The sequence below is a fragment of the Neopsephotus bourkii genome, unplaced genomic scaffold (genome assembly GCF_033783945.1).
Source record: "Neopsephotus bourkii isolate Nb327-2 ecotype Australia unplaced genomic scaffold, CSIRO-AGI_Nbou_v1 NB_653, whole genome shotgun sequence".
Taxonomy (NCBI): domain Eukaryota; kingdom Metazoa; phylum Chordata; class Aves; order Psittaciformes; family Psittacidae; genus Neopsephotus; species Neopsephotus bourkii.
In genome coordinates, this window is record NW_026901152.1 from 153,526 (window position 1) to 179,380 (window position 25,855).

At 36.3% G+C, this 25,855-nt stretch overlaps 1 protein-coding gene across 3 annotated transcripts in view; it reads right to left on the reverse strand.

Moving 5' to 3' along the window:
- Positions 1 to 25,855, reverse strand: part of LOC133211693 (dystrophin-like) — a 431,855-nt gene that overhangs the window by 126,791 nt on the left and 279,209 nt on the right. For all 3 annotated transcript variants that reach the window (XM_061352261.1, XM_061352262.1, XM_061352263.1), the window contains exon 2: positions 22,331 to 22,392. In XM_061352261.1, the coding sequence (XP_061208245.1) occupies positions 22,331 to 22,392 (62 nt within the window). The remainder of the gene's footprint in view (positions 1 to 22,330; positions 22,393 to 25,855) is intronic.

The window sequence follows — 25,855 nt, forward strand, 5'->3', positions numbered from 1 at the left end:
AACAAGGTAATAAGGTCATAATTTATAACTCCTACTACAAACCATATAACAGCATTCATATCCAATTTAAAAGTATAATTGGCATTACCAGAGTACTTAAAAATCAATCTTGGATCAGGAGCCCACTGGGCAATGCACTGGATAAACATACAGAAAAAAGAACACCAGAGAGATTTGACCTCTAGAGCTCACTACCTGAGTGGTAATAAAGACATAATGGTGTACAAAGATGCAACAGAGCAAAAGGTGAAAATAAGATGAGCAACAACATACCCAAAAGCTATAGCATGCATGCTAGCATGCATACCTGAAAAGAATTATTCTAAAATGAAAACCAAATGGTCATCAAACACCTAAACAGCTTAAGATATCCTTAAGGAAGGATTGAAGAACTTAAGGGAGGATAATCAAGACTTGTATACATATATATGTGTGTGTGTGTGTGTGTGTGTGTGTATGTGGAGCTTGTCTAATATCAGAGGCAAAAAAGGTAGAGAACAGAACTTTAACAAGTGGCTAGTAAAATCTGGCAGGATGGGTTGATAAGTTCATTCTCTTCTTACTTAGAGGTCAGGTACGGCAGAGAAAAGCTACAACAGGCTTTGGAAGCAAAGACCTACAGTTTATACTTGACACATCCAGGAAGGAGATCCACTAAAAATATACACAGAGTTTTCAAATAATTAGGAAACATCTAGTTTTGCTCAAAAGTAGGCTGGGTTTCAATTTGGTAGTCTTGAAGGGAGTCACATAATTTCTCACTACCTTCATTCTCTTATTCTGATCCTACGTCATGTTTTGTTCTGATTACTAAGTTGTTGGGACAGGAATATTGATTATTTCTGTAATTGGCAGAAACAGATATCTGACTTCATTGTCATCCTCTGAACATAAGATAACTAATTTCACCTTCCAATACCACACCTCACTTCAAGAAAAGCCAAAACACATCCACGAGGACTCCAGGAGTCTCAGTCCTCACTGCTGTCCCGCCATTGCAAGGGCCGGAGGGACTGGTGGTGCCTCAGTCACCTCCATTTTCTATTTGTGCTATATACAAAAGTTAGATTGTGAAACGGAAGTCTTTTATCCACAGTATTTAGTTTCATAAAGATGATGTTTAAATACCTGTGACATATGAAGACAGAATAAAACATGCAGTGCTGCCTTCAGGTTTGGGCCTCAAGGAGGTAGAAGAATATGCAGCGTTAAGCACAATGGCACCCCACTTTTTGTTGTACCCACAAAGAGACTTGTTTTAATACATTTTTAGAAAGCAAAACTAAAAGCTGTTTGGAAAGCTGAAGTTAAATGCAATCAATTATGTTCTTTACTGTACCAAAATATCATGATACCAATCTGCAGTTAACAATGCTGGACTGGATTTATGAAAATACTTCCACAGCATGGCAATTATTTTTTTCCCCTTCCAGGTCCCACAACTCAGGAGAGAGCACAGAAGTTACAGTGCAAATGCCTATAGACATCTCCAACTGCGTAACTTTTCCTCTGTTTTAATGGATAATATTGCTTAGATATGTCCCTAACAAATGTGTGATTGCACATTAATAAATTAGATTAGGCAAGAAAAATCCATTTTGTAACAGAAGACAAATTATCTCAAAGAATAGCAGACGAAGACTAGGAATCAATTATTTGAAGAGGAGACAATAGGGACAATAAATTGTCCTCAGAGTCTTCTAAAACTCTTCTTGCATCCATATTTAGAAATATGTTGGATTGCCTATTTTCAAACCACCATGGATAAACCCATTCAACATTGTAGCACTGACCACCCGATATTGGTGGTGGTGAAAGCTCAGATTTTTCGGTATGAATTCAGAGTCTATGATTATCCTTAGCAGCAGGACCACTCCATTTGCCTTGATAATCATTAACTGTGCTCATGTCATAAGCTACAAAAATAATATGCAATGTGGGTCCCCAAGTATTTATATTTTAACTCAACTGTAATTTATTTACTGAACACTTTGATTCATGTATCCCATGAATTAGAGACTCACGATTTAAGACTCCATCTCTTTACATGTGTAGAGCTTTATATTTTGGTATTTAATAAATTGTTGAGAGTCAATGTTTTTACATGCTGAGTTTTGTTGTCCATTATTCAGTAATTATGATGAGGTAATTTTCCTCATTGTTCTGGTTTTAACTACTTTAAAGAAACTGATAATTCAAAGACTGAAAGGATTACAGATGTTTTACCAGTTGATACTGTTTTAGTGCATCCATACTTTGTATAAGCATGCACATTCAAAAGAACATTAATATTGCAATTGCTAGGATTACCAGGTTCTCCAACTCATCTGCCAACCCTCTGAACACCTCCAGTCTATTGACTGAACACAGAGCAGCATGAAAGTTCATAGTTTTATGGATTTGTTCATTAACGACACTGTGTGAACATACTGTCTCTTTTCTGAAAACAAGTTTTGAGTTACTCAGTGTCTTTAAGGCTCATATAGCATAACAAGGGAATGCTGAAAATTAGACATGCATGTTATACAGTTTATGTGTGTATATATACACACTCAGATTAATGTCTCAGTTCTAGACATTGATAGAAAATGAAACAATGACAACAGAGACATTTAATTTCAGATAACGACAAGGATACAATGGGGAACAATATGGAATATCTCTAGCTTAACTGAAACTAGAGAGGCAAGCTGTGCTCCTCCTGCATTACAGGTTTCCTTGATAGGCACCCTTCGTTAGATAGGTATCAATAACGTATAATGCTGACTTCAGGATCCTCTTTCTTTTTCACCCGATGAGCAATATAGGGTGTTAGCCCACAGTCAGATCCTAATATAACCAGGAAAAATATACTAACATTGTGGTCACCAAACATATCTCAGATGACTGATTTCTTAACAGATTTCCATGTTACACCAATTGATTGTGATTCACCATTCTCATGGAAGTAATTTCCTTCTACTATTCAGATTCACTTTAAACTCCAGGCAAACTTAAAATTAAATCAAGTTTTGTTCTAGAAAAACAAGGGTTAAGCTCATTTGAGATCTATTATAAAATGGAAAGTGACTTACAAAAGTCTTCCACCATATTAAAACATACTTTTAGATTACGCTTAATGCTCAGACTTCTCAGCTTCTCCTGTATTTCAGCTAGGGTTTTAGGGGCATGCATATGTTTTCATTTTAAGTGTAGCCTTTTTAAACCAAAAAAACTTCACTCTGTGATTGTTAATTTTTTATTTTATTAGATACTTCTGTGCTTTCAAGATTACTTAAGCATTTCTTTCGTGTCAGTGCCTGAACACATTCAACTACAATCCTTCACATCTTGATGAGCATCTAAATTGTCTTGTTGCAGCCTGAAGAGACACTTCAGCATTTACTATTATTTCATAGGGAATTTCAAAATACCTAGTAAATAAGTTACATGATTAACTGCAGGTCTCAAAATACAGGTTCATCATAAGCAAAAGTCACTATCAGAATAACTGAAACACTTGGACATGTGAGAAAGAATATAACCCAAGAGATCTAACTAATGGAATCTAAGTGAAACACATATAAAACATAGAAATACACTTTAAAATCCAAATCCACCAAATACACACATACTCTGCCTTTTACTACAAGCAAGAACTTTTGCAGATCAAGTATGTTTAAAGGAACAAAATCTGCAGTATAATCAAATTATATTCAGTTATAGTCTCATTGGCTTTTCCTTTTCTCTCCTATGGAATTTTAGTTTTCTTCTTTTCAGTAGGTGACATAACAGGATTTTGGAAATTCCTTGAAAAATGAAACATGGATGTTATGATACTAAATTTAAAAGTAAGATAGCAAAATCTGATTCTTTCTATGCTGGAAACTTTACTTCTCACCAGGTAAAAGATTCCAAATTTATCTCTTGCACTGAACTCCAATTATAAAGTCATATGAAGCAATCATTTGAAACAGTGACCCACTATATTGTAAGATTCATGAGAAGATGTTTTGTACTTCGAAGAATATTAAGTAACTTAAAATTACTTGACATAGACTAGAACACATCAGCCTAAAAGGAAACCATAACATCATGAAATGTTAAACCATGCTGCTTTCCCACTCCAAAATGTAAACTGTGTTATGATAATCTAAATTCATCAATTATGCAGAGGTAAGAAAAGTTATTTAACTTTACTAGGGAGAATCCAGTACATGGACTATTTTCCACAGTTTTCTTATTAGTTTGACAGCTCCATCTATAGTTTATATATATAATCCGATCCATCAGTTGCACAGCAGGCCACATATGCAATATATCCTTTCTCTTCTGATATTTTCATACTATGATTTCAGAGTATGGTGGCATTAAATTGTATACACATACATTGTTAAAATTGCAATTACTTTCACAAATAAGATCACTATCATTTAGTAGGTACGTAACAATGAACGACAGTTGCTCGCTCAGATGAAGCACATAATACCATTTTGAATTTAAATATTAACATTTAATGAAGCATTTGTATAGAGTAAATAATATAATTTCATATTACTTACACATTCCTTCTGTTTCTAATTAAAGACAAATTCATAAATGAACAAGATCATACTCTATCACTAGTATATCTATTAGTAATAAAAACCATAAGATTATTACTCCCAAAGTAATGCATTCTTCACTGGCAGTTAGTAGCCAAAGAGGAGTTCCTACTTTTACTTCTTTATATTGCCATAGTTATCATAAGCTTTCAGACTAACCAATTCCTTCTAAAGTATTACATTTATCTCTCCTTTTTTTCACTACACAGGAATCTTAGCTTGCTAACTTCTGCCTTGCTTAGGCCACATTACACATCCAGTGGTAGGTGGTATGAGTATCTCCATACTTGCATGAAAGCTACATCCAATAATCATAAATAGAGTTGGGTGCTTGTTGTGTTTGGCCCTGTCTGCACAATTACAACATGTATTACAACTAGGCAACCTTGTGCCCCGTGCCAGAAGAGCATGTGGGCACAGTTCAGTTATGCCATACACAGCCTCACAACTAGCTTGACTACATGAAGCAGCTATGCAGCTTTGCTTTCCACCTCCATTATGACTGACCCCAGCTCAGAGATCTCTGTATTGTGTCCCACTGATCAATTCATCAATGTCCATACTCAGAGATGGCAGAAATGTCTCTGCAGGCTTCCTTTGCAACTAAGGAAAGAAGCAGACATACTGCTAGAAAGGAAAATACATGCACACAGATTCATCATAACTTGTCTATCTGTGCACCAAGGGAGATCTGTCCTGTGTACCAGAACAGGCCTAAACAGATCTGTTTCTCCTAAACAGATGCTGTCCTCTAATATTCTCCTTCCAGAAAAACTAAACCCCAGTAAAAAATTAGAATTATTGTAAACATGGATCTTTCAGTGACCTAACAAATTTTGTTCTTGTACTCCTATATACACAGCCTATACAGGAGAGGGAAAAAAAAAAAAAAAAGGCAGAAAGTTTAATTGCAAAAAGGATAATTTGACCAGAATTACAAGACAACCAGCAAGCTAAAAATAGCTCACTGGTATATAGGCCTAAGTGACCTAGATAATTTGAAGAGGATATTGCAACTAAATGAAATGGGATAGAAAGCTATTAAATGTGGTTTTCTTCTTTAGAGGTAAAGGAATAAAAGAAAGAGGGTGCCTTTTTTTCTATTAAGGCATTTTACTCATAGTCTCATAGAAACGGCAAACAGAAGATTTAAAAGACGCTTGTAACCTGTTTGACCTTCTTCACATAGATTTCTTGTCAACCAGCAAACTGAATACATCTTCAATCAACTAGAAAAACACAAGGAAAAAATGAAGCTTGCTTAACATTAGTCTCCTCCCTTTGCCTAATGGGGAAATTTAACTGAGTAACTGAGCCTGGTGTAGAAGGTCACTGAATACAGTTTAGGGCTCTGAAACATAGAGGGTTTCAAGTATATTTCTATGATTTCCTGAGATGTTAATAAAAATCACATATTGTAATAACAAACAAAACATAGTAGGCACAGTGTCTCATATGCAAACAACTTTTTTTTTTTTAAATCACATTCAAAATAGGATTTTAAAGTGCCAATGAGAAATTAATTCCAAAAAGACAATCTCACCATCCCAGATTCTCAGGGAAGACAGATTGAGGCATTTTATGAGAAAAATACTTTCTGCTTAGATGGTTTTAATCCACCCCATCCCCCCCCCCCCTTTATTTTTTATTTTTAATTCTGAGTTTAGCAAGCATTTCATATCTGGGGATATCTAGTTTGCACAATAGGTCTCCAAACAAATTTAATAGACATTCTGGTACTGAATTTTGAGTGAGACTATTAAGTGCATTTCCAGTATTCTCCCTATATACAAGGAGAGGTAATTTGGGATTCTGCCCTTAATTTCTAAATTATTTAGAGATGGAAAAATAGAAAAGTGATAGTGAATGGTTTACTAAAGGCAAGCTGAAGGACACAGCAAAGCTATATTTTTTGTTTTCTCTACCCTGAATCTCAGCAATCTCCCATTTCAGATTTCCATCATTGTGAGATTTGTTCATCATTCTTATAGGATCAAAATTATAACAGCAACAGCTTTACTTTAAATTTCTATCTTCCATATATAGACCTTCTCAGTTTGAGTCTGAATCTAAGCAGAGACTAGTATTACAGAATCTCTCCTTGAATTTATGCTGAATGAAATTTCATATATATTTGGTTTTATATGTATTTGGTTTGGATAGAGAAGAGTAGGGAGACTGCATAGCCAGACTGCTTTGGGGCTGGGCCAATTGAAAGAGATAAATCACCGAAGAACACTTGATAGTCCAGCCTCCAGCCACTTTGTATCTGGACATTACATAGAGATAAAAGCATTTGTCCTCTGGCTCTGCATTCATCCCAAAAGTTTGTTGAGGTGTGTTGACCACTCTGTCACAAACAGAGTCTCAACTGAGCTTCAAGCTTTTGGATTACTATTTCTGTGCCTATGAGGGCGATTTTTATGTTATGCTAAATATAGTGTCAATATCTCAGTATGGGAAGTGACTCTCATTTCCTGGTGGAGGGGAATCTTGAATTTTCTAATGCATAATTAGCATGAAATTATTCTAAGAGAGTAAGACAAAAATTGCTATTTTGGTCACCCAAGGGCTCTTCTAAGTTCATGCAATCCTGATGGTGGCCTGCGCTCTGTAAGAACAGGGAATAAGGGTAGGACAAGTGTAAAGTCACATGCTGCTTCAGAAAAATGCCCTAATTTCTGTGTAGTTATGGTTAGAAATTTCCCAGGATGAGGTTCTGTTCCCTAATGTCCAGGATATTGAAGAACATTTCATGCTGATGTGAACATTTTCAATAAAAAAAATTTAAAAAGTGAGCATTTTTTATCTTCATCAAAAAAGACACATGACACTGTAGAGAATTCTGAGTGGTAAAATCTCATTTAGGGCATACAGTATACACAAAGGAAGGAGTAACATAAGCTTTAACCATTAAAGCATTTTTTTTCTTTTGTAAACAAATACTGAATATCATCTGTCAGTTAAACACCTAGTCATTCAGTACCATGAAATCACTCTGGAAGCCTTTGGCTGTTTTTATCTGACCTGAATAATTCTAAACCGTCAAGTAGTTTTGCCACATTTCTCCATCAGATAATCATAATCTCAACAGATATTAGTATGCAACTCCACTGCTAACCTCCCTCTGTTGTGCAAACTGACTTTGTTTCCACCTTTTGTCTCATTTCTTACAGCAGCTTTTCTGAAATATGAGGTTCTTTTTAACTTCATCTTTTCAAAAGAAAAAAAAATGTCAAAATATTTAGATACCACCTTTTGTGTTTCAGTCATATGTACGTATACATGCTCCTTTGAAGAATTAAAGAAATTGTGAGGTATGCTTTTACTGTAAAATTATATTCACTCTTCTGCATTCTATCAGATGTATCCATATGCTGAACAACTTGTAACATTTCTGCCACATACAGAAATAGACAAAGTAGGTTAAAAACATTAGCATCATTAGCACCTCCTCATAGGAGGTTTAAATAAATCACAGACTACAAGTCAATTAATGCCTCACACTTTTATGTTGAAGTTTCATTGGATCCATTGACTGTTGCGATTTTATGTTTTTATTTTGCTTAGAAGAGGTGACTTCTAACGCCACTCAGATTAAGATTGATCCTCAAAACCATGCCATGTAAAGAAAGAATGAATGGAGGAGCCTTCCTCCGTTCCCTCACAGTAAGTAGAAAAAAATGTTCGGTTACTAAGCTGTTGCCTAAACTTCCATAAATGCTCCTGTGGAGGGCATGTACAGCCGTCCCTTGCCACTAAATTTGACCCAGACAGTAATGCAAACCAGAGCTTGATGCTGAATAGCAACAAAACCAAAAAGCATTTATTGGCCTTTAAGGTCATTTGTTTAAGTCAGAAACAAAGTCTTGTGGAAACCAATTGCAACTTGATAAAATCATGGCAAGAAGAAAAAGGAAATACCCAACTGAGACCGAGATGTACCCATGAGATGCCTAGACCACAGTTCACCAAAATAAAGAATAGCTGTGGCAGACTGCATTTGGAGGTCCCAAAGGAGACCGCAAGTGGACCCAGCTATCAAGGTAAGAAATTGCATCTGTAGAGCCTAGTCCATCTTGGTAAGAGTGTACCTTGGGATCATAGAATCACAGAATCATAGAATAGTTAGAGTTGGAAAGGACCTTAAGATCATATAGTTCCAACCCCCCTGACATGGGCAGGGACACCTCACACTAAACCATGTCACCTAAGACTCTGTCCAACCTGGTCTTGAACACTGCCAGGGATGGGCATTCACAACTTCCCTGGGCAATCAATTCCAGTGCCTCACGACTCTACAGTAAAAAACTTCCTCCTTCTACCCAGTCTAAACTTCCCGTTGAAGTTTTATGCCGTTACCACTTGTCCTATCACTACGGTTCCTAACGAAGAGTCCCTCCCCAGCATCCCTACAGTCCCCCTTCAGATACTGGAAGGCTGCCATGAGGTCTCCATGCAGCCTTCTCTTCTCCAGGCTGAACAGCCCCAACTTTTTTAGCCTGTCTTCATACGGGAGGTGCTCCAGTCCCCTGATCATCCTCGTGGACCTCTGGACTTGTTCCAACAGTTCCATGTCTTTTTTATGTTGAGGACACCAGAACTGCACACAATACTCCAAGTGAGGTCTCACGAGAGCAGAGGGGCAGGATCACCTCCTTTGACCTGCTGGTCACACTCCTTTTGATGCAGCCCAGGATACGGTTGGCTTTCTGGGCTGCAAGCGCACACTGAAGCCGATTCATGTTAAGTTTCTCATTGACAAACACCCCCAAGTCTTTCTCCGCAGGGCTGATCTGAATTTCTTTTCTGCCCAACCTGTAGCTGTGCCTGGGATTGTTCCCACCCAGGTGGAGGACCTTGCACTTGGCATGGTTAAACTTCATAAGGCTGGCATCAGCCATCTCACAAGAGTGTCAAGGTCCCTCTGGATGGCATTCCTTCCCTCCAGCGTATCAACTGAACCACACAGCTTGGTGTCATCAGCCAACTTGCTGAGGGTGTACTCAATCCCACTGTCCATGTCACAGACAAGGATTTTGAATAAGACTGGTCCCAACACCAACCCCTGAGGGTCATTACTTGTTACTCGTCTTCATCTGGACATTGAGCCATTGACCACAACTCTTTGCGTGCAGCCATCCAGCCAGTTCTTTATCCACCAAGTGATCCATCTATCAAATTGATGTCTCTCCAATTTAGAGACGAGGATGTCATGCAGTACAGTGTCAAATACTTTGCACAGGTCCAGGTATATGATGTCAACTGCTCTACCCCGTCCATCAGTTCTGTAGCCCCATCATAGAAGGCCACCAAATTGGTCAGGCAGGATTTCCCCTTAGTGAAACCATGATGGCTGTCATCAACCACCTTGTTTTTCATGTGCCTTAGCATGCCTTCTAGGACAACCTATTCCAAGATTTTGCCAGGCACAGAGGTGAGACTGACTGGTCTGTAGTTCCCCAGGTCATCCATTTTCCCCTTCTTGAAAATGGGGGTTATATTTCCTTTTTTCCAGTCGTCAGGAACTTCACCTGACTGCCATGATTTTTCAAAAATGATGGCTAGTGGCTTAGCAACTTCATTCGCCAGCTCCTTCAGGACCCGTGGATGGATTTCATCAGGTCCCATGGACTTGTGCACGTTTAGAGTCATAAGATGGTCTTGAACCAGATCCTCTCCTACAGTGGGCCTAGGGTCTTCATTCTCACAGTCCCCGCACCTGCCTTCCAAGACTTGCGTGGTGTGGTTAGAGGATTTGCCAGTGAATACTGAGACAAAGTAGTCATTGAGAACCTCAGCCTTCTCCCAGCATCACCCCCACCAGCCACATGGGCACCCTCACTCCATGACCTGTTGGGCTGCATTGGGAGACCATAACTGACAACTGCCAGCAATGGATGAAAATGTCTTCTGTTCAGGTGCATTTTTACAAGACTTATAAACATACAAGGCACTGAAAATACAAAGCTACTTTAAGGGTATTTGTAAGGCTTTGTCTGTGCACAAAAGAGACTACATACGTTTCACATATTCTTTAATCTTAGAATAGAAATACTTTGTGCTGGATTTAAAAAAAAAAGAAAACAAAGACAAGGCAAACCAATGATAATTTACAAATGCACTGATTTTAAGTCCTTAACAGTATAAAATTTTGGGGGTTCAGTTAAGGGCTAATTTTCTTCAGGAAAAATTAATATAAAAGGCATGTCTGGCATTTGGTACAAGGAGGTCAGACATGAGACATATACTGCAATCAGATAAAAGCAACACAGATTATCATACTGGTAGAAATTGGGCTCCATTATAGGGTTGTATTCAACTAATGCATGAAACATGAGAAGTCCACCCTCTTAAAGAAGGTGTATTATCTTACCACCCTGATAGCAATGACTCTAAAATACTAAAGATGCTCAGACAGACTGCAGTGGAAAATCTCAGTCACTCTCTTACAGATTTTGTAAATGCCATGTATGCAGAAGACATAAACCTTCATTTTTTGGGCCACTGTAAGGGAGCCATTCTTAAAGCAACTAGTCAGAGATTGCAGGAAGAGAAAAGGCAAGTCTTGATTCAGTCCCATACACAAGGATGCGGCCAATACACAAGGCAGTCAGTAACGTTTTCTATAACTGACAAATATGCATTCAAAAGTGGTGCCTTCATAGAAGAAAGCAAGACAAATTAAATCCACGTGGTAATATCTAACTTCAAAAAAAGGAGCTATGCTGAAAAGAAGATAAAAAAGGAGTACAAAAGAAGAATCAAAGCATTTTGTACCAGCAAGCACCTTGGAAGCAACATATTGGAGTCATGAAGAGAATGCACCTCTCAAAGTGTAGCATCTATCAAAATCAGAAACCTAACTCTGTTTTATTCTGGTTTTTTTTTTCCTTAAACAATTTTCCTCAACTCAGTTAAGCAATATAAGTAAGTTCAGAAGAAAACAATGAAAATATGCGGCAAATTCATGTGCATATATGCAATATATGGAAATGCTGATTATATTGTTTAAAAATAAAAACAGAGAGAGAAGGATACAAACACAAAATCAAGAATTCAGATTATTTCAAAGAAACATTGATAGAGACATGAACTGTGAAGGCAATACCTTACCTAAGTTCATCAGTTAAGTTTCAAGGAAGATGTTTCTGAACAGGACTTGATGAAGTATAGTGGTACACATATGGTGGGCCAAAATCTGGATGGAGTCAAATATTCCCAAGCATGACTAGGTGCTTCCTTAACCAACTCCAAACTGAAATCAGTCTGTGTGATGTCAGGAACTTTCCAGTGCGGATTAAATGTACAACCTGCCATTTTGTGCAACCCATTTAAGGGACTCAGTCAGTGCTAGAAACCACTTTTGTTTTAATTTTTAATGCTCTCTTTATAATCTCTCTATATAAGATTATCAGATAAGATATTTTGCCATCTCATCTCCTCTGCTTTTGAATACTGGAGCAGCATCCAAGCAGTTTCTTCTAATATTTTTGCCTATGAGAAAGGCCCAGTATGCCTGCCTTTAACATTTTGTGATTTTTTTTTTAACTTCCTCTTATGTCTGCATAGAACTAAGTTGACTGAACCGAAGAAATTGCTTGTTTATCATTTTCCCCAAAATCTTAATTTCAATATAACAAATGCTAAGTACTTGAGCACACTAAAAGCATCACATTTTTAAGTCAGCTATATATATTCTCACACTAATATTACCAGGAAGTAAATGTGATGGGTTTAAACTGGCAAATCAATCAAACACACTATGAAAAGCAGATAGAAAAGAAAAATGGCTATTCTATGTAATAACACTTGTCATGTAGATCTTTGAAAAAAGTGAAAGTATTAGCAAAGTCAGTGACATGAGTATCAATATTTAATCAGACCGGGGTTCTAAAACAGAGTACAAAAAGATTTACAAGTTATGCAGACATTCTGCAGTAGGAATAAAGAAGATTCGTTTCTATATATATAAAACCAATTCACTAAGGAAAGATTTAATAGTGTGCTTATGTCCGTTTTGCTACTGCTGCTGAGAAACAACTGCAGCTATCTTGTATGAAGTGGCATGTTTTCACCTTCAGAACAGCCCAAACACATAAACAGAGAAATAACAGAAGTAAGCAGCTCTAAAAAGCATACATATTCTTGAAGTGTTGGTCCAGAAACACTCCCAAGATCTGACTGATCCACTTAATATGTTAAAAGGCAAATATTCAAGGTCTCAGGCAAATATGGTTATTTGCAACCTTGTACAAATAAGGTTATTATTTCTAACAGCGCCCTTCTACCATAGGAACATCTTTCATAATGTTATTTTTTCTGTCTTCATCGCAAGGTAGGTCCTAAAATGCAGGCATGTGGTTTAAAGAAATTAACCTCAATAAAAGTTGCTTTTGAGCCAGGTGTAAAATCATGTCCATCAACACACCCTTTGAAGGAACATAAAGTCTTTGTACACAACACAGGTATCCCAAAGCATAACACAGGAAGTATATGCAAAAATGTAAGTGCTTACAGAACTGGGTAGGGCCATCTTATTACCAACATCATCAACATGTTGAAACATCAACATCCAATAATGCAGTCTGTAACATGGATGCAGTCTGCCCAAAACTGAATACTTTGGGGGTTGGGTTTTGGTTGGTTGGTTTTTTGTCTCCGAGATGTGTTTGTTAAAAATATCCTACTCATTTAAACACAGGAGGAACGGCCAAACTTCCTGATGTCAAAGGCAGCCTAGAGAGATATGTGTCTGAGAGGTACAAGATGTACCCACTACCACAGACAGTGAGGTTTAAGAATGGTATGCAGCAGATGGGGAAACAGTCAGTATAATTTGGTTTAGCTTCAGTATGTTCACATAAGTGGTCAATTATGTAAGTCGTGACAGTAGCTCAAAAAATGTGCTGTTTTGATTTTTTTTTTTCCTGTTTTAATTCTTGAACTTTCAGTCTAACAAAAATCCACTAAAGCCTTATTTGCCTCCATGAAGAGCTTTGCTTTGGAGATTATGAAGTTGATTAGATGTAATACTAATGAATTCTGAGCAAAGAAATAATGATGTCTGCTATCAGTAGCAAGCTAGACATATGTACTACTGCGACCAGTACTGTAGTGTATATTTACCTTATTCCTATTCCCCCCCTCAAGATACATACGCCATAATAAATTCAATAGAACAGCAGGCATTCAACTTTCTTTAACCTCTTTTTACTTAAAGTGCAACAAAAAAGTATCAGTTTGAATAAAAGTCTAGGAGATGCAAATCAAAGTGTGAGAAGGAAAAGGTAAAAGAGCTCAAACCTCACTTGACTATTTTTTTCCTCAGTAAAACATCAGAAATGAAAGTCCGGTGCCCTCTATTGCCAATGCTAGTGGCTGCTATGCTTGCTCAGCATGTCTAATGCATCTGAGGGAAGCTCTTATTCTGCCAGAAGAGACTATAAAAAGCAAGAATATAAAGACAAATTATTTTAACATAATAAAAATGCATATATTTTAATCCATTTTCTTAAGGTTATCAATCCACTCAGAAGTTTCAAATTAAAGGTCTTGGATACTAAATTACCATACAAGGGTTTAAAATGTAGTCTGCATTAACCCAAAGGTTTCTAAATGGTGAAAGTGTTTTGTCATGCAGACACTCATTGTTTAAGTTAATGTACTTTTTTTTGGAAGGGAATCCACTTTAATGGAAAACCCTTTAAGTCTTAAAATCAGATTTGTAAAAGTAACACAACCTTTGCATGTGCAAATAAAAGATAGTGAGAATAGGACACAATCTTCAGTGACTAGATTGAAGCAGTGACAGCTCTAACGCCTTACAGTTAGTGGGAATTTCCGCACATGGGCAGGGTGGCTGTGGTCTCAGGCCTTGAGCACCCACAGGAACCTTAGCTCAGGAAAAGAGCCAGGCTCTAAGGTGGGTATAAAGCTCTGAAAAAGCTGCTCCTGAACAGCAGCCAGTTTTGAATTTATGCCCACTAAGGCAAAGCAGAGAAAACATGTCACTGCTTGTGCAGTCAAGGGAGCAGACAAGCAAGCCTCACTTGCAAGCAAAAGGTCTTCAGATATACAGCCAGTAACCACAGCTCCACCAAAAGATGTGCAGATAATTAAGGGGAAGAAGAAATTTCACTTTTAATCAAAGTGAAAATGGATCTGCTCTCTAAGAGCTGTCCTGTTTAATTGCAGTCATGTAGACATTCTGGAAGAAAAAAAAATAACCCAAAAAAAAAAAAACAGGCAAAGCTGTAAAATCTCCTGGCAATGGGACAATATTATAGAGGAAAAACATTATAGAATCCCTTCCCTCATGCATACATGATAAAACCTTCGCTTTTGAATATCAGCTTAAAAAACCCCAAAACAACAACAAAACAAACCCCAATATATAGTCCCATTCACTTTTGTTAATCTGATACATCTATCTTTGTGTCTTCGAAGCATAACTAAATACATTTTTGTCTTCTCTAGGCTTTCAAGTAAAAGGGTCCTTTTCTATACTCACAGTTTTAAAGGCATTTCCAGCTGTGTGGCTGCTGCAGTGGGTTATACAGCTTGTGCTTCTGATGTTAGCAAGAGCAGAGAAAATAGAGAAGACCATCCTCTTGAACAGTATTTTGGTTTTGTCATGCTGCATTGTGACACCACTTAGCTTCTGGTGTTCCTTGTTTTTACAGTAAGTGCAAAGGGGTTAGAATCATAAAATGGTTTGGGTTGGAAAGAACCTTAAGATCATCTAGTTACAGCCCTCTTTGCCATGGGCAGGAACACCTCACACTGGATCATGTCACTCAAGGCCTGTCCAACCTGCCCTTGAACACTGCCTGGGATGGTGCATTCACAGCTACCTTGGGCAGCCTGCTCCCACGCCTTACCGCTCTCACAGTAAAGAATTTCTTCCTTTTATCTAACTTAAATCTCCTCTGTTTAGTTCTAACATATTAGTCCTTGTCCTATCACCACAGCCCCTGATGAAGTCTATTTTAATCTCTGACAACATCCAGGCCTCTACATAAGGCAGAGTTAAATACTGATAAATATTACATTGTTAAAAGAGACATGTCCTAAACATTTTTCCAATAGTAAGCTCAAAAGTTACTTTGGAAGCAAAAGAGAGTTAACGCTACCTGCAAAGTTCAAAGCTTGAGGATATTTGTGCCTTTAAACTGCCCTGTTTCTGTTCACAGTAACTTTCTGATGGCATCTTTCTTGATTATTAAAAAAAAAAAAAAAATCTGTAAAAATGCATTAATAGATAGTTCAAGTTCTAGAATGAAATTCTGAGTAAAATAAATGGTAATACTGCCACTGGTATTACCTTTAAAATTACAGTAAAAATAATTTAAAAGTTATTTTTCATTGGAAAGGAAATTTATGTGAAACATAATAAATATTCACACAGCTTGTATCCCATTTTACTGCATCATAAAAAAAAAAGTCAGAGAATATGGAGACGTAATAGGTAATTTACTATATATCCATGCAAATAAATCTGAGCATGTTTTTTGCCTGACACTTGCTTATGTATTCTGGAGATATCCAAAAAAGGAAAATCACTCAACAATGCAAATGTGTTTTCTATACCAAGTTTAAACATTATCTGGCTTAAAAACAAACAAACAAAAAACCCACCCAAAACCCTCCCAAAAAAACAACCAACCAACCAAAAAAAGCTTTTGCTTTAATAATATAGAATAGACATGACAGGCCTTTGGTGTGCTGTTGCAAGATGTATTATAGAAAGGTTATTGGTATAAGAAAGCATGGTATTTTAAAACAGTACGTGTCCCAAGAGTAGTGTTGTTCACAGAGAGCTGGAAAGCAAAGTTAAGCACTATTAATCTTCAGTAAGAGTTCTGGTTATTTGCCACACTGTAGCAGATAAAAGTGGTTTGGTTCCCACATTAGTAAACTATTCCTCATCAGTTTCACTTTAGCACTTAAAAATGCTGGCAACAGAGACACCCTACAGATTAATCAGGTATTTAGGACGGGTGAATATCAGATGTGGTGTCTTGCATTGAATAATACCAACTGTGATTTTTTCAGATTTGTCACACGGTACAATTTTAAATTTGGGTGGTTTTCTTTCAGACATACTTTTTTTTTAAAAAAAAGGTATTATCGATATTTAGTTAATGAACTGAGCTGACACCTACCATATTCACTTTTAACATACGTTCTTTAAATATTTGACCAGGGTCTCACCACGGACACAATTTCAAAATTTTACTTACAAACCATCTTTTGTTTGTCCTGGAATCAATGTTCTTACACATGATACCTGATCCTTCTTGACATTTATATCTAAATTACTGCTCCTTAGCTTGAATAGAGCACAACTTTGGTTTTGGTGAAATTCAGCAGAACTTGTCTGACCTAAACAAGTAAATGGATAGGGGCACAAAACTATAAGCTTTTTAAGCAAACCTTAGTGTGAATATGCACTATCAGCAACAAAATTACAATACATGCTATTTTATGACCTGATAGATACACCACTTGATATTAGCATGTGTTGGTTAAACAAAGCTTTGAGTAGGGTCAACATTCAACCATCATTTACTTTGACCACACTTACCCTTTTTAGAATGTCTTGGTATCTCTTTTTACCTCTTAAATTAAAAGAATAAAAGAATAATCTTGCTTTGGTTTTGTTTGGCTGGTTGGATTGGGTTTTTTCCCCCTCTATAATTGAGAATGAGTGCAAGTCAGTCTAATTTGCATCAGTAAAAATAAATAAATGAATAGATAGATAAATAAATAAATTAAAAAAACTGCCCTCCTCTTAGTTCTACCCTAACATGGAACAGTTTGGGTATCAGATACTGTAGGAAGAGCTGATTTCTGGGGTTTTAGCTGAAAACAGTAATACAGACTGGATGAATTACAGACTGAGAACACATCTTCACTGCAGTGTCAGGTACTGGTTCAACATAGTTGAAAAATACAAGGCTAGATATAAATCCTTTTGACTGAGAATACCTGCAGGATGATCTGTGGCAAAATGGAGCTCAGAACTGAGCAAATGTAAATGGCTAAAGCATCACAGCTATCTGAATGAACGTTTCTGAACTTGTCTACAATGATATTAAAGTTTGTCCTGAAAAGCCAGTGTTGATGTAGGATTTCTCCTTTAGAATTGAGCTCTGGAGAGTACAAGAGCAGCTAACCCTACAGTTCACTTTTATTAAGTGAAACGGCTACTGACAGCTAGTGATCTTTTCTAGTCTCATAGACATGCATAAGCAACTACTGTTCTGTTTTTAGGGCAGACATCAGTGAACCATGAGCACACTGATCTGAACCTCTAAGTTCACTGTTTAATTCCAGTTTTCCTACCAGTACCTCACTCATCTAAGCAGTTGTCTTCATTTGACCTATAGGTTATTTGTCAAGATAGCAGTTTGGACAGGGCTAATACTGAGTATTTTATCTGCGTTTCTGTGATTTGCTGGCAATTTGCTCCAGCTACTTTTCTTGGTTCAACCAGAAATATGGCTAAAGAATTGGTTCATCTGATGAAGTTTGACATAAATTATTCACAGGAACAAACACATTTCCATAGAAGCAAAATCTTAAAGAAATTTGTCAAATTAAACTATTATTGTCTACTCCAAAAGCTTCACCAGACTGCTCCCCTCCCAGAGTCTTCAACACTCCAAATTCACTTTATTATGAGTGGCTTTTTAAATAAGCTTTAATTCAAAATTCTTGTGAGTGATAGCATGGAAGCAGCAAAAGCAGCAGTGCAAATTTCTCTGTCAGATGCCAGACCTACAGTAGTCTCTCTGGACCTCAAATATTTGATATATTTCCTCCATAGGTCAATAAACATTTCATTTGTATCAATAATTTTTGTTATTTGATATGCAAAAGGCATTTAATCTACAATCACAGGAGACCACTAAAGCAAACGAGAGTCTTGAATAATTTCAGGTTGTCCATGAACTCAAGAAGATGGAAAGACCTGAGACTGTCAAAAGACCTCCTATCACATAAGCCACAAACACTGGGTCATCAAGAAATTATTTTGACTGCTACATAGCTCAACTGAAGTTGTAAGCAATGCCCCCCCTTTGGGTTCCTTTTATCCCTGTGTATATGAGTTACCTGAACAATCTAGCTGCTATTCAAAACAATTTCATTAGTAAAAAGTGTATTTAATTTTGCTGATTGTTGTTGTGTTAGCCACATATATCTTAAATGAGGCTGTCAACTTTACTTTGTTTGGCACAGACTGCATCTTTACTATGTTCTTTCACATAATCATTACAAAAATGGGATCCTAATTCCACAGTCACCACACAAACCACTACCTTCTAATATTTCTGTCTGCTGATAAAAAGCTGTCATTCTTCACAACTTAAACCCTCCGTTAAAAAGATTCCTTACCACATGATCTTTGTTTTACATAAAGCTAAGTAATGAAAATATTAGTTATCTATTAGTAGAGCAACCATAAAAAAAAAAAAATTCTCTTCTTCCATCTACCATGTTCTATGTTCCGACTCTTGTCTGTATGTATTGTCATATACTGACTTCTTCGGCTATATAATAGAATTTTCTACACTTGTAGCAGAAATGTGGGCAACCTATTTAAACCTCTGAATTTACAAGCAATAATGTGTTTTTCGATATTGCAGATTGAAATGTTGAAAACTCATTCATACATTACTATTAGTTTATAAAACTCACTTACAGATTAAGCTGCTGACCTTAAGTTAGCCAAGGGTGTAACCTAAAATTCAAGCTGCAAAATTTACGACTATTAGCTGCTTGTCTTCTCTGTACTCACAACACATACTGTTGTTGCTGGCAGAACAATTGTCAGTACTTTGAGACAGTCCCTCTATAATGAGAGACCAAAAAAAAGTCACCAGTATTTCTTTAGTCACAGGAGCATACTCTTTCCTTTTATAGTTGGGAACTTTTGGTTCTGGCACTGGAATTTTCAGGTTTTTCATTTTAAACTTAACTGCCATTTCCAAGCTCTTTCATACATGCAAATAAAGAACATTTCCATCTTCTGTAACACTTTGTATTTTGAAGCCTATTATACACTGAACAACTGAAGATGTTTAGCCAGTGAGGCAACATAAGATTATTTAAAATGGGGTACAGACATTGTTAACATAATTGTTGTGGTGGTTTCAAAGTTCCAACAGAGAGCAGATACACCTGAGGGCTTGTGATGCATTTGCATTCCCCCAAACACATAGTTAAGATCCTGTGTTTCATTTACAAAGGTTTCAATTATTTGAAATTTTAAAGGTTGAGATCTGAGCAAAAAATATCTTACCCAGGACTAGATCTTTTATGAGAGCTCTAATTATAGTTCTATTATTAAAAACTAGGTTACAACACCTTACATTGCTATCATTATGTACACCCTGCAGAACTTAGCTATTTTATAAATAAACTTCTTTTGAGGACAAAGAAAAGCTCTTTCTGAATAAAATTATATTAAAGCAATATGCTCTGAATTTTTTAGATTCCTTAAGTTTCAACTTACTGCATGCCATTTAGTTGATAAACCAAGAAGGTATCACTAAAGAAAGTCATATACAATGTCTATGATTAGAGCAGTGAAAACAGAAAGGTCCCTTGGATTATACTCTCTATTTCTCCTATACTTCTAATTTATTAACTGTTTTATCTCACAAACATTAGAAGCCAACTTTTGGGCTCTCTTACTGCAACAATGATGAGATGCTTATAGATTAGTCACATACTGTAATCTTTAAAGCACAGATTTTTTTGCATAATCCATTTTCTGGTTGGTAAAAGGAGTAGGAATTAAGAGTTTCAGACAAAAGTATTTTGGTTATACATAACAACTTTGCAGGAAAAGAATAACTTGGCCAAGATTTAAAGGTCAAGGGGTTTTTGGTAGACTGACTGTTGAAATAAAAAGACCTTGTCCAAAACACAAGTGATGCATGAGGCAAAGAAAAACTTCCACCATAGTTTGTAGTAGGTTTTCCTCAGAATCCAAATGAAGTAAAGGGAGATGAGTTCTTCTCCAGTATGTTTATGAATGTGTGTACATATACAACTAAAAATTTACAGAACTGAAGGTAGTTCAAACACCACTGAAGTAAGCTCCATTGAACTTGAATTGGAGGAAAGACACCTAGATCAATTCAGACAACTGAGTCAAACCTACCATTAAAAGCATCTGCTTATTGGTCGTATTTTCTAAACCCCACATAATCACTGTTCTTCTGCATACCACTTCCAAGTTTCCTCAGTAACTGAAAGCTTTGCTATTGCATAAAATCACTATTATTGAGAAAGCAATGCTCTAGGAACATGACACTTTATTTAGATATAGAAGCAACAGTTACCCTTAGTTTTCTGTAACTATTTCTGTGACCATAACAAGGCCTAATTGGCAATATATATCAAATTAGCTTGTATCAGACAATGACTGCTAGGGCTGTGTCTTCGTATATGGAACACCAAGACAATAAACTACTTAAGTTAAAGTCTCACTGTTGCCAAATAAAATAATTACAACTTTCACCTTCTGTTAAGTATTTCCCTTATTACAGCCATAATATATATATTTTTTTTTTCTTTTTTTAATACTACCATGTAGCTGATTTGTTTGGGATTCACCACAATTTCCAGACTTTTGCTTTTTTACTGATAACACAGTTGATGCTTTTTCTGTATGCATACATTTTACTTCTGTCCCAAATATAATACTTCATACTTGTCTTGTAATTCATTAATTAATTAGAGATAATTTGAGTTCAGGACTGTCTTTCCTCCTGATCCAGTCCTCCAAACTGGTGGTCATCACTGCTGTAAAGATGCTGAGCACAAATGTGTGCTGTCTAAATCACTTGAAGTACTCTTAGAAAATGCTCCAGACCCATGGGACTCCCTGCTGGACTGCACCACTACTAAGCACGTTTTCCAACATTATGGTGGTCCTATTCAGATTATTTTACCCCTCTTTTTTAATAAGGAGAAGCAGATGGGACACAATCAAAAGCCAGACTAAACAGAAGATATATCACAGGTACCATTTCATTTGTGTCCGTTGCAAGACAAAATGACAGATTGTGGGAATGACTTAGTTTATAACTGACAAATACAGTTCAGTAATTATCCTCCTTAAATACGTTTAATAAAATTAATAGTTTGAGCTCAATTTTTCCTGTGTATTAAAGACAAAATTATCACATACTGTCAGGGGACCTCATTTAAATAAGCCAGTTATTTGATCTTTTTCAAGTATATTTGAGATCTTTACCAAAGATAATGATTTCAAAACATATTATAATTGACTTTCGTAATTCACTGGCTGGATCACACCTCTTTTCTTTGACCTTGCTCCTCTCCAATTCATTTGCTTTTGTTAACTTTGGGATTGCAATTAGAAGCAAGAAAAGACAAGCTCAATAGAGAAAACTTCTCCATATACTGAGAACATAACAAAAACTGCCAACATTCATCAATATATCTGCATCAGTAGTCTGAGAAGAGGCAAAGTAAATAGAGGAAGAGAACATTTTAAAAGGATGGCTTCTTACAGTTCAATCTCTACTGAAATCAAAGGAATAAAACTTGGTGATATTTTCTAACATATCAGTCAACTACATTCAGCAATATCTGAAACCTGTAACTGTTATCTTGAAAATTAAACCTCAGTGGAGGAAAATCAGGGGCTTTTTATTTAAACATTCAAACCAAATTTTTGTTTATGAATAAACAAAAGTATTTACCTTAGCAAATTGTGCATTTATCCATTTTGTGAATGTTTTCTTTTGAACATCTTCCCGTTCATCTGCCAGAGAAAAGTAAAGCACTTCATTAGAATTATTCAACAAAGTGGCATGGTATTATTGACTGAAGCTTTGGTCTTGGTTTGTAGTAAAGATACTAATGATAATTCAAATGCATTCAGGGTACCTATTTGTATGTATTCTCTCCTTGGCAGTTACATGTCATGTTTCAGAAAGCCTACACGTTCCCTACATAGTCATAGTCTACATCCCTAGCTCATCTCACCCTGTGGTTTCTTTTCTTCTGTAACTAAGCATTTTGCAGTAGGATCTGAAATATCTCATTCAATTTTTTAATTTTATGTACGTATGAAAAAAAAGAAAAAAAGCCATTGCTACACAATGACATGAGCAATAGGAAACTCTCCTACAGCACTTCTATAAAAGTACTTGAAATAATAAGTTTATATGCACATCCTCATATTTCTTGAGGAAGTCTTCCAGACCACAATGATAGTTCTCCATTGGTAGTCCCTGCCATACGTTATGATTTTCTGCCTTGCAGCTATTGACCTGTCACAATTTGTTATATATTTTTCCTCCAGCCATACATGAAAGTCCTTCTCAAATCTTTAACACAACCCCCCCCACACACATTCTAGATGGAGATCTACAGGTTTTAGGCCTTGATTTCTGTATCTAAGTTGTAAGTCAAGTCTTGATGCAGAATTAAATGGACACACAAAGGTACAATTCTGAACTGGGCACACAAAGGTACAATTCTGATGTATTTTATGTAGACAGGAAGAGAAAGAGGCCCTCAACTTAGAACCTAATAAGTATTTACTTGACCAGATCTGTAGGTATTATCCCTGAAATAATACAGAAGTTTCAACCTTTCTATGACAAAGTTGAACCAAACTAGAACTAAAGAGCATATGTGGAAAACACTGCAGAATGCTTATACTAAAATTAGGCTCACTCAATCCTGCCTTTTGGTTTGCAGTAAAATTCTCTACTTTTCTTGAATAAAAAGGGATATTAAATTCCCATCTGAAATGTTCAGCAATTAATAATGTTAATGGACTCATCTGCATTTGAAAGTCAGGTATGGATGAGCTACATGAGAAATGCACAGCATTAATAATGTACTTTGCTTTTCCCTCCCTCCACCCCTCCAAGGAGACATAGAAAATCTCTATGATGCAAATATATCTTTTGATCTTAAGACCTCATTTCAATATCACTTTAAAAGTGGCTTTTCACAAAAATGTTTTCCATTCTCTACAATACAATATATTCAGGAAAGAAAAAGAATACTAGTGTTTGTAAAACTACTATTTCTTTATTAAAAACTTCTGCATACAAGAATGAGCATATTCTAATTGCTTTCATGATTATGGTGAAGAGATTGTCAACATGATAGTACTACTGGACACATATCATAGAAGTCAATCATTATATACATTCTGCCACTAATGTAGGAGTATTTGCTACCATAAAGTTTCCAGAGTTCTACCTATCCCAAATAATGCTTCTTGCTTCACCCCTTGCACGAAACTGGTATTTTAATATTTTTGTTGGCTGAAGATGCATAATCAATATAATGTTATATTACAAACTTCTTAAAAAAATCATGTAAAACGTTACATGTAAACAGCTATTTCTATTTAAACATCTCTGTTACAAATGCCAAATGTAACCTTAAAACAGGGCAGAAGAAGAGTATGTGGTATTTAGCAAGGGAAAAGAAAGACGCAAAAAAGCCTCTTTCAGATGGTTTAAACTTTCACTTTTCCACCACAGGCTACTGTAATAGCATTTTCAGTACCAGTGTGTGGTGTTTGGAGGTTTTTTTCCCCATAAGGATATATGCCAAAGGTTTGATTGTTATTCAGCAATTTGTGTCCATTAAGCTGATAAAAAAAAGGGTCTCTTGAGGAAAATGACAGTTAAACCCACAATCTGAATGTTTGAAACTGACTCAAATTTAGGTAATGCTCTGCTACTTTTGCAAACACAAATGTATTCCACTGATTTTATCTTTATACAGAGATCATTTCAAGCACTTTTACCCCTAGATGCTTGGTCTGACAAGTTGCTAGCCACAGCAATTTGTTAGTCACAACCTCCTAATCTAAAAAATGATCAATGTCTTGGTTAGGTACAGCATGTTTTCCCCACAGTAAACATGACATTTTTCAAAAAAATATGTTCTCCTAACCCAGATTTACAGATTGAATGCTAGTTGTGGAAGCTGAATGGCATTTGTCTGGGTGCTGTTAAAACATACAGGAACACTTATCTGCCACTTTCATAATCCTTTATTTGTAACAGATCCTTAGGAGCGCACTGATGAATGCCCTTGCAGGTGTTTTTCCTGTGAGTCAATAAGAATAATCAAATGGCCAGGCAGGTAATTTCTTCAGCTGTTCAAGAGGAATCTAATATGTTTACTTCTTTTGTTTCAAGCTGTAAGAATTGCAGAATAGCATACTGTCTCCCTTCAGGCTAAATTTGAACATAAAATACTGCATGGATCCAGAATTTCTTTACCTCAATAATAACATGATCACTTCCCAAAGCAGTAATACAGTTTTATCAGAATGCTGGACAGACTGGAACAGGCTTAACCTCCTTTCTGCAGGTTATCAACTCAGAAAATGAACTCAGAAATGAGTCTATAGAAAGCCTTCCAGGGGAAAAATAAATAAATAAATACTGACCTGTGAAATTTATCTGATTTTTATACAGTAGAGTCTCAAGTACCACTGAACAGACCTCGTTTTAACTAGAACACATTCACAAATGGATCTTATAATTTTGGTATATCTGGTAGGATGAGCATCCAGCTATGCAACTGTGAATGCAAACCTCTTGAATTAGCTAACTGCATATTTGACTTTAAAAGTATTATTCCAGTCTAGAGCTCATAAGAAATTATAGCCAGGAAAGAAAGTGAAGTATTAATGGAGCTATAATCTGACAAAGGACAGTTCTAAGATTTAATCAGGTAGCAAGAGTAATAGTGACAAGCGGCACACTGAAGAATACTTAGGAACATGCAATCAGGATTCAGCAGAACAAAGATGAGATTATTAATTAAAAGTGGTTACCCGACAACTTTCCTAGATACTTTATTAAGTAGCTCATGTTTGCAACCTACTGCTAAAATGAAATTCTTTACTGTTTTCCAGCAAAAAAGTGCAGCATTATGTTGTCATCTCTCAGTACGCTACGCTTTTTTTCCAAAACACTCTCCACCAAATACCACCAACCATATCAAATGAAAGATGGCAACAGAAAAAAAAAAAAGAGAGAAATATTAATGTATCTGTTATACTCTAGATATGTCCTAAAAGCATACAACAGTGTTAGCAAGTCATAAAAAGCAGTACTTTTAAACAATGTGAGCTGATGAATACCAAGCAGATTTTTAAATTAACCAAGGTTCAGGAATATACAGCATCTATGTCACTATATCATTCTATTTGCATGATATAAGCCACTCTCCCACACAAAACA